We start from the raw sequence: 9,941 nt of genomic DNA, 5'->3' as shown, positions 1-9,941 counted from the left end.
TGCTTCTCCCCGTGGGCTCACGAGTGGGCATCCTCCCGAGGGCCGTGCACCCCTCGAGGGGCCGAGGAAGAGGGTCCCACCGGCCCCTCGAGGGGTGCACGGCCCCCGGGTAGCTCCTCCTAGCCGGCCTCCGGATCGCGACGGTCCAATTCCACACAAATCCAGGAGCGGGGAAGGTCCCGGAGCGTCCCTGGCTCGCTGACGAGGGCGTCACGTCAGAGTTTAACCATTTGTAGGTGGTTTCAACCCAAGGAAGGGGGCGAGATGCCGGGCGCCGTCCCCTGACTCCTCCCGGCAGCAGCAGTGCCGGCGGCGGGGGGGCACGGAGGAGCTTTGGGGTCACCCTTTTTTGGGGGGGGGGGGGATAGGAATCTTCGGGAGGAAGCCTGGCGATCCTGAGCACTGTCTTCGGTGAGAGGGCAGCGATTTTGCGGGAGGGGGGGGTCCCCGTTGGGATGCAGCCCCCGCCGAGAGTGGGGACAGCGATTTGTCCCCAAAATGGGGCTGAAGCGAAGGGCGCGATGTGCAGCTCCCGGGGTGATGCTTTCGAGGAAAAGGGGGAAAAAAACAAGCAAGCAAACGCCTCCTGAATTACCGACATACTCTCTTCCCTGCAGGATTACCAGAAACGCGCAAAATCCCCTAATGATACGATTACGGTGTTATTATTTCCCCCCTCCCCCCAAAAATGCCCATAATAGTTTGCCCGAATAGTTTGTAAATCTCTCCTTCTCCCAGGCTGCACATGACTAAATTAAAGCTGAGGCGGCAAAATTACAGCAATTAATCTGATAGGGACGGGCAGAAGGTTTGGGATCCCTCGTCCACTCGAGGGCTGTGCGTGGGGAAAGAGTCACGTCCCCTTCGCCCTCCCGTGCCCCGAGCTGTCATTCGAGGGGGCTGTTGTCCCCCACCCCGAGCCCCAAGGGCTGGTTTGTTGCAACGGCCCCCTCTGCGTGGGGACAGCCTTCCCCCGTGGGCTTACGCGTGGGGACCCTCTCGGGGGCTGTGCACCCCTCGAGGGGCCGGGGGAGAGGGTCCCCCTCTCGTTCCTCGAGGGGTGCGCGGCCCCCGGGGAGCTGCGGGTAGCCCCCGGCTGCAAACTCCTCCAAATATCCTTTGCAAGGGGCCATGCCCCACTCAAGGCCTCCGGGCAACGCTCGACCACAGCTCAGAGCTGCAAACTGTGCCCGATGCATATTTAGGTTATTTTGGGGGGCTCCTTTTCCCGCTGAATTCCCCTCCCCCCCCCCAAGCCTCCCCCGGACTCGTTCCTTTCCCCCCCTCGGAGCTGGGATGGGGAAGGAGTTGAGGAGCCCAGAAAGGTCCGCGGTGAAGTTTTGTTTTCCAAATCAAGACAGATGGGAACGGCTAGATGACAAAAACACGGGCCTCCAGCATTTAACTCATTCCGCGGTGCCATTAACAACACCACCCCACCCCCCCAAAAAAATGTGTCAGCCCCCCCGCAGGAGACATCTCCCCCCCCCGGCTCTGGGCGCAGAGAGCTGGGCATCCTCAGGTCTCCGCAGCCACATATGGGTCATGCCTGACATATTCTGGAGATAAAAATCTATAATCCTTTCCGCCATGGGCCATTTGGTTTTACATCGGAACAACACGTTGCACGGTCGCCGCTTTTCTCTTCCCGAGAAGCACACAATAAATCAAGAAAGCAATTACGGCAACTCCACTTCCTTAAGTGTCCTCCGAGGAATAATATTTGTCTACCACTATAAATCCCGGCTTCGTTCGTTTTCGGCAGAGTTTTTACACCCCGAGCGAAATGCGTATTTCGGGGGTGGCGAGAAAGGAGGAGAAAGGGGAGAAAAAAAAAAAAAACAACAAAGAAAAGAAAGAAAAAAAAAAAGACTCAAAGGCTCAAACACACCCCGTAAGCCCGAGCCCCTCCAGGAGCCCCGCAGCGGGCCCAGCCTGTCCCCCGGGCGCCCCCGGGAGTGCTGCTCCCTCCTCCCGCAGCTCCCGCTCCTCGAAGTCCCGCCGGGCAGCCGGGGCTGCTTTGAAATTTCCTCCTCGGATCCGCAAAGAGAAGGAAGCGTCCTCCATCAAGCGCCTTCCCCCGCCCTGCGCCCTCCTCCCCGGCTCCGCGGGCACTGCCGGAGGCGGGCGCAACCCGGGTAGCGCCGGTAGCCTCGGGAGCGAGGTCAGTACCGGCAGCCCCGGCGGCACGGGCAGCCCCGGTAGCCCCGGCAGTGCCGGCTGTCCCGGTAGCAGCGGCGGCGCCGGCAGCCCCGGTAGTATCGGTAGCCCCGGCAGGGGGGCACACCCGGCAGCATCGGTAGGCCCGGTAGCAGGGGCAACCCCGGCAGCGGGGGTAGCCCCGGTAGTGGGGGCAAGCCCCGTAGCGGGAGTAGCCCTGGCAGCGCTGGTCGCAGGGGCAGCCCCGGTAGCGGGGGCAGCCCGGTAGCCCCGGCAGTACCGGCAGCCCCGAGCGCCGCGCCGCCGCCGCCCACAGCGCAGGGGAACGGCGCCCCCAAGAGCCCCCGCGGCCCCATCTCCGCCGAGCCAAGCGCCCCCCGCCCGGCTCCGTCCCCACCGGCAGAGCCGGCAGGAAAAGCAGAACCGCCGTCCTTCGGGGGGCCCGCCGCGCAGCTCTCCCCAGCCGTGGGGTGAGCCCCCGGGGCTGCCCCGGGCAGGGGCGGCGGGAGCCGGGCCGGGCGGGCGCTCATCCTCTCCTCGCTCTTCCGCAGGGGCTGCTGTTTATCTCCCCCCGGGCTCCGCGTTATCTATTAATCGGTGTATTTATCCGGTGGTGCCGGGGTGTGGGGAGGTGGGTGGCGGAGGGGGTGGGGAGGGAGCTGCCCAAGGTGCGGGGGGGGGGGACGGACACACACACACACGTGTGCAGAGCAGAGGGGCCGGGTGCGTGTGCGTGGCTGTGTGTGCGTGGCCCGTATGCTGCCGAATTACTTATTCATGAAAAAGTCACATGTCCGGCGGTGCGTAGGAGAGGAGTAAAAGAGGGGGAAAGGGAAAAAAAAAAGAAAGAAAAAGGACGAAAACCCTTACAGAGGCGGCGGGGCGGGGGAGGGGGGCACCCACCTGTATGAGTCCGCTTGTGGATCTTGAGGTTTTCGGAGCGGGCGAAGACCTTCCCGCAGCCGGGGAAGGGGCAGGGGAAGGGCTTCTCTCCCGTGTGCACTCGGATGTGGTTGATGAGTTTGTATTTCGCTTTGAAGGGCTTGCCTTCGCGGGGACACTCCTCCCAGTAGCACACGTGGCTGCTCTGCTCGGGCCCGCCGACGTGCTCCACGGTGACATGGCTCACCAGCTCCTGCATCGTGCTGAAAGTTTTGGAGCAAGGCTTCCTACCGCCCGGTGGCGGCGGCGGAGGCGGAGGAGGGGGAGGCGGCTCCCGGTCGATCCACTTGCAGATCAGCTCTTGCTTGATGGGCTGCCGCATGTACCGCAGGAAGGCCCCGGCCGCCGCCGCCGCCGCCGCCCCGACGTGGGCATGGTGGTGGTGGTGGTGATGGTGGTGGTGGTGGGGATGGGGGTGGTGCGGGTGCCCGTGGCCGGCCGCCGCCGCCGCCAGGTTGAGGTTGACGGAGCCGTAGCCTTGCAGCGCCGAGGAGGAGGCGGCGGCGGCCCCGTAGTGCGCCTCGGCGCGCCCGTAGAGCTCCCCGGCGGCGGCCGCCAGCCCCAGGCGCATCTGCCCGTTGAGCGGCGGGTGGCGGCCGGCGGGCGCGCCCTGCTCGCCGGGCGGCGGCGGCGGGAAGGCGGCGTGCGCCCCGTCGGCCGCGCCGTAGGTGCCGGCGGCCGAGATGAAGACGCCGTGGGGCGGCGGGTGCGGGAGGTGGGGGGAGCCGGCGGGCGGGTGCTGCTCGCCCAGCGCCCCGTGCACGGCGGCGGCGGCGGCGGGCAGCTCCCGCCGCAGGAGGAAGTCCCGGCCCGCCGCCCCCCCCGACGGGTAGCCCGGGAGGGCGGCGGCGGGCGGCGCGTAGGCGGCGGCGGTGGTGGCGGCGGCGGCGGTGGCGGCGGCGGCGGCGGCGGTGGTGGCGGCGGGCGCGGCGAAGGCGGCGGCGGCGGCGGTGAGCGCCTCGGGCGTGAGCTTGAGGGCGGCGGGCTGCGCCATGTGCTCGGGTCCGAGCGGCGTGAGGGCGCCGCCGGGGTCGCCGCCCGCGTCCCCGGGGTGGAGGTGGGCCGCGTGGTGGGGGTGGACGTGGTGGTTCCCCAGCCCCGGGAAGCCTGTCATGTTCTGGTGAGGATGGGGCTGAGCCGCTGCCAAATCCGCTAATCTCAGTGTCGGGTTCCTCTTGCTCAAAGGGGGCTCCATAACGACACAGCCAAGCCCATCTACGCTCGCTGTTGTTATTTTTTTCCCTCTACCCGCCTTCAAAAACATGTATATATTAAGCGGCTCTTTAACTTCTTTTGTCTGCGCTCCTAACTCCGCGCATCCCCGGCCCCGCTCTGGCCGCCCGCGATTGGCAGAGCCCTCACCACACTTCAGCGGCGCGGTGGGAAATACGGCTCGGACACGGCACCGGAGGGATTGGACGGATCCCGATGATTGGCAGCGGCTGGGGCCGCGCGATTGGCTCCCTTTCAGGCCGCCGGCGCAGCGGGGATCCGCCCCCGCCGCCCCGCCACCACCACCACCCCCCCCCGCGCCGCCCCCCGAAGTTCCACTTGCAAAACTTCGCGCGGGGCCCGACGGGGCGCGCCCGCCGCCGTCGTGTGTCCACCCCACCCCACCCCCCACACACACACACCCCCCGCACCGGCAGCGGGCGGCAGCGGGCGGCAGCCGCCGCTCCCCCGGCGCTGGACGGGACGCCCTGCTCGGAGGCGCTGCGCCGCCGTGTTTACGTTTGCGGGGCTGCGGGATTTCTCTCCTCGCCTCGGAGCAGCCCACGCGCGGCGCTGCTGCTGGGCTCTGCGCTCGGTTTCTTTCTCTTTTCTCTTTTTTTTTCCTTTTTTTTTTTTTTTTGAGCATCATTCATTCATCGATGAGGCGGGAAAGCACGCCCTGATGCAGCACACCCCCTCACACCCCCCCGCACACCCACGCGAGGCCGAGGCCGTGTGTACTCATGCCCAAGGCGGGCGACTGAAGGCAACACTAGGGGAAGGCGGCCAACGTTTTCCTAAAAAGAAGGCGGCGGCGGGGGAGGGGGGGATTCCTTTCCTTTAGAAAATAAATGAGTAGCAGCCGGGGTGCAGGCAAGCAGCACATGTTAGGGAGAAGTTTTGGGAGCCTCCTTGGAGCCGCCTCCTTGGGGGCTTCCTCCTCCCGAGGTGCCCCGCAGCTCCTTCCCGGGGCGCCCCGTCGGGAGAGCCGCCCCGCGCCCCTCGAAGCTTTGGGACGCCCAGGAGGGAGGGGTGCGGTGGGCTGGGAAATGGGGGAGTCTCCGGTCGGGGGGTGTCTGCCAGGAGCTGCTGCCCTCGACGGAAAAGGCAGGAAAAGTGGGGGCTCCCCTGGGGGGGGACAGAGGTGGGGGGCGGGCGGGGGGAGCGATGGGACCGTCCCTGGGGTGCGGGGCGTGTTGGTCCTCGAAAGTGAAGCGCTTTGTGGAGCGCCAAAACCGCCCTTCCCGCACAAAGGAGGATGCTGCCGTCTGGGGGTGCCGAAAAGACGGGCTCGGGGATCTCCCTGCCGACCGAAGAGGGGGAAAAGAGCATTGCCGTGATTTTTCTCTGAGGCTGCGGGAGGAGAGGTTGCCTTTATTGACATGTCATCTGCTTTCCTTAGACTGCTGGTCCCCCTGGGAACGCCTGGCGCTCCCGCGCTCCTTAGAAAGTGCAGGCAGGCTGCCTGTCCTTCCCTGCCTGCGGGGCAGCGGGGGACGTTCCTCCGCCACGCCGGGAGAGGAAGCGGGGTTGCGAGCGGACACCCCCCCCCACGCACACACCTCCCGGCCCTCCCCGGCCGCCTAATCCCTTTGACCGAGGCACATCTGCCTGTCCCTGCCGCTGCCCTTTGCCGAGCCACGTCCAAGGGAAGCCCCGTGCTCGTCCGGCATTTCCTGGGCCAGGCTCCAGCCCTCCCCTCCTCCCTCCCCCTCTACTCACGTGGAGAAAACTCGCAGGATTTGACCCACGGCTGCCAAAAGGGGGGCAGGGGCTGTAGCGCAGGAGTCGGCCCCGCGGGGAGCCCCGGCTTCCTCCCCACCCAAGGGGGAGCGAGACCCGCCAGAGCCCCCCCGCCTCGCCGGGAGCCGAACCGATGCTCCCGGCTCGCCTGGCCGCGGTGGGGGTTTCAGTGATGCTGCAAGGCAAGGAACGGGAACAAATAATCCCCGGGTTTTAAAAGGGGCTGCTCGTTGGTTTTATTGCACAGTAAAAACTTCTCCTCGCAAACTAGCCGTACGTCTATACACGTATGTATATACGTATAATTTCTATACGTGCATCTAAAACGTGCCCTCCTCCCTCCCCAAATTCTGGGCGCGTTGCTGGACCGAGCTCCCGGGATGTAATGGTTTGATGGGAGATGCTGTGGAGGTGAAGAACAGCATCGCGGCTACGCGGTACCTTGCGCACGCCTCCCTGTCCCGCTCTTGTTAAACGCAGCGTGATATGTATCTGTCATCGATTTAATATGTCTTAATTCAAATATATCCCCCCGATCAATTTCTTTTTATGAGGGGCTATAAAACAAAGAAAATATTTTATAGCTGGGTAATAGGCAGCTGACCTGCGACTGTGGGGAGGGAGGGGTTGGCCGAGACTCACGTGGAAATTCGCCCGTTTTCAGGACTCGCTGCAAACGCCGGGAAGCGAAGGTGGCTGCCCGGGCCGGGACAATTTTGGACAGTGCCAGCTCCAAAAGGGTCGTGAGGAATTTAAAGCCCATTAACTCACCGACCCCAGCTCAGGCCCGGGCTGCCGCAGCGCTGGGGGGCTGCGGCGCAGGGAGGCGGGCGATGCCTCCCCCCCTCCCCCCCAAACCCCCGGCAGCGCCCGTCGGGGGTCGGCCCCGCGCCCCGCTCCCGCGGCGGAGCCGGCTGCGGAGCCCTCCCGCGGTGCCCCGCTCGTCGGCAAACCCGCCAAGGGACACCGGGGGAGGCTGCAGAGGCGGGGTGAAAGCCTGGAAGCCCTCAAATATATTTCGTAAAGGTTCCTCTGGAAACCGAGCTCGGGCTATCGGCTTTAGGAGGTGTTTAGCTGTAAAATGTTGTGCCGTAGGCTGCATTATGTAAATGTATGCTAATGATCGTGAACACCATTTACAAACAATCGTCTTTAATGCACGTCTTATTGATAGTTAGGGAGCGGGGAGCAATATTTTATAACGTGTAAAACATTCTTCTGGGGAACCGTTAGAAAGTGAGCGCGATTGCCGCTTTTCTCGGCAAGACCTCCAAACCTCCCCAAATCTGCTAAAATACCTTACCACCCGCCCGACCCGTCGCGGGTGGCTTTCTTCGCTCGCGGGGCTGCCTTGCGGCGTAGGGCAGCCTGTGGCGCGGTTCCCCCCGCGAACACTCGTGGCCGGCGCTGGGTTCGGCCGGCAGCAGGCGGGAGCGCCCCGAGTCACAGCCCCGCGGCGGCCGAAACGGGCGGGCAGTAACCCCGGCACCCCCCTCACCGTCCCGTTGGGGGGATAGCACGGAGGCACCGGGACCCCGGGCGGGAGCGGGGGGTGGTGGCTGCCCGCGGTCTCGAAAGGGAGAGAGAGGGGCGATTTGGCGGCCAGGCTCCCCGCCCCTCCTTTCTGGGGGGGACCAGGGGATGGATATTTTATGCCCTTAAAAATAAACTTCTCCTGCACGCAATAAACGGCCGGTTCTCGTCGCCTCATGCACCCAAGTGGGAGCCCGAGACCTGGGACACGGCCCCGAGAGGTTGCCGGCACCGTGCCCGCCGTCGGGGCCGCCGCGGCCGTCGGGGCTGCCGGGGCCGGGACCCGCCGCACATTCGGGACGGGGACCTGCGGGCGTCTGCTAAAGTTTCAGAGCCGGCGTTTTCAGTGCGCGCCTCGCCAGGGAAAGCGGGCTCCATCCCCGCACGTCCCCTTCGGGGGTTTGCTCAAATAGGAACAAAATAAGGACAAAAAATTCCACCCTTCCATTCCTGTATATATATACACACACATATATATTTATGCATACAGAGAGAGGAAGAGATGAAGAGAGAGGCGGCCTCGGGAAACCCAGGCCAAATTTCGCTCTGCTCTCTCTCCCCCCTTCCCCTCTCTCTGTAGCTGAACGTCACCGTTGGAAGAAGCTGTTGAGATAAATCAAATAGTGACACTTTGACGGCTTTACTTGTATAAGCAATATGGTTACCATATGGCATTGTTATTTATGAATGACAGCATAAATTGTCTTACAGAGTCCACCGCGCTTTATTGGGAAGCTTCTCCCCTGCCTCTAACGTTTACGTGGGCATCTCCAGGCGGGAAAAGGTGCATCTAATAAAACTCGGCGGTGCTGCGGGAGACCCCATTTTGGGGGCGTCGCGCCGGGTCTGCGCCGGTTGCGGAGTGAGGCCCGCAGCGGGGCAGAGCGCGGGGCGCGCAAAGTACGCGGCGCTGCGCGTCCCTCAGCGGCAGCTGGGCAGGGCGGAGGCACCGGCTGCCGCTCGGCCGAGGTTCCCGTCCAGGAAAGCACCGCTGCGCTGCTCCTCGCCCCCTCCGCCTCACGGCATCACCGCCGAGCGCGGGGTTTTATACGGCAACTTCTTTTTTTATATGTGTAAGTGCAACTGAGAGAACAATAAATATTAATGGCACGAAAGCGAGGTGCTCCTTCCTGCTGCCCCCGCCGTGCCTAGCGTTTTTGGGTTTGTGGTTTTGTTGGGTTTTTTTTTTTTTTTTTAAAAGGCTTTTAAAAGTTACAGCTTTGGCTGAGATTTTCATTATTTCCCCTTTTTCTTTTACATTACGCTGCCGGTAGAGCCTGACAAAGAACTTTTGTCCCGCAGCGTGTTTTACAGAGGGAGGCTACAGCACAACACATGTGGTCTTCACGGGTCATAGGTCGAACGGCCTAGAAGTGCCTCGGATCGGCACCATCAAAGGTAACCTGCAACTTAATATCCTGTTGATGAGCTTGTTGAATTTATGAGTGTCTGTGATACAGACAACGCTGCAAGTGATTCTGCTCAATCGGCCCCTTCTTCCCAGGCTACGGGCCGGCCGCACGCCCCCTCCCCGCCCCGCACCTCGTCCCGTTACTCCGGGGAGAAGCCAAGGCTGAATTTGGGGGGAAAGACCCCCCTCTTCCCTCCCGGTCGGCCCTTCCGCCTCTCTTTCCCCGGCGAGGCTGCCGCCCGCCGCATCCTCCTGCGGGCAGAGCCCCCGGCCCCGCCGCAGCCTGCGCCCCCCGCCGCGGCACCCTCGGCTGCCCGGGGAGGGGGGGGGGGGGGGAGCGCGGAGCAGCCTCCCCCATCACCCCCGGCCCGGGGGCGGTGACACCTCCCGGGGAAAGGGGCTAGAAGGCCGGGGCGGTATATGCAGTCCAGCGGAAGCAAGAAATTGCTCTCGCCCGTCCCTACCCCCGCCCCCCCCCACCCCCCCAGCTCCCCCCGCCTCAGCAGCCGGCAAGAATAAGAGCAGAGCAGTTTTAAAGAAAATTTCGGAAAACTTACAAGGAGGGGAACGGTTTCCCGGGAAGGCTGACGTTTGCTCTGCAGGTCTGGCGCCTCCAGAAACCTGTTGACAAACTTCTTTTCAATAAAGCAGTTTAGCACTGACTTCGGGTGACCGCTTGCTTTCCTGCCTCGAAAGCCGCTGGGAGCCGAAGGCTGCCTTTCTGGCGGTGGCCCGGCAGGCGAGTGCGGGGCTGGCTGCCGGCGCCTCTGCCCCCGCTCCCTCGCTCCCTTCCCTTGTTGCCCTGTGACATGGGGGAAAGGCGTTTTGCGGTTCGGAGGGGAATAAAGCACTTCTTAGGAGGGACGGCGACGTGACTTTGAACTTGGATCGGCTCCTCTGTTTCCTGCAGAGAGAGTAGGGCTGGAGCCCTGAAAGAATA

The 9,941-nt window shown here is 63.8% G+C and overlaps 1 protein-coding gene across 1 annotated transcript; it reads right to left on the bottom strand.

The window, feature by feature from the left end:
* Positions 1-1,881: 1,881 nt before the first annotated feature.
* ZIC5 (Zic family zinc finger 5) lies at positions 1,882-4,366 on the bottom strand. Its single transcript, XM_076337452.1, has 3 exons — positions 3,535-4,366; positions 3,064-3,453; positions 1,882-2,114 (listed from the first exon to the last, which is right to left on the bottom strand). The coding sequence occupies exons 1-3, from the start codon at positions 4,364-4,366 to the stop codon at positions 1,882-1,884; spliced, it is 1,455 nt and encodes a 484-aa protein (XP_076193567.1).
* Between the last annotated feature and the right edge of the window lie 5,575 nt (positions 4,367-9,941).

Source organism: Aptenodytes patagonicus, chromosome 1 (assembly GCF_965638725.1).
Source record: "Aptenodytes patagonicus chromosome 1, bAptPat1.pri.cur, whole genome shotgun sequence".
In the NCBI taxonomy this organism is placed as follows: Eukaryota; Metazoa; Chordata; class Aves; order Sphenisciformes; family Spheniscidae; genus Aptenodytes; species Aptenodytes patagonicus.
This window is presented reverse-complemented; position numbering and strand designations above follow the sequence as displayed.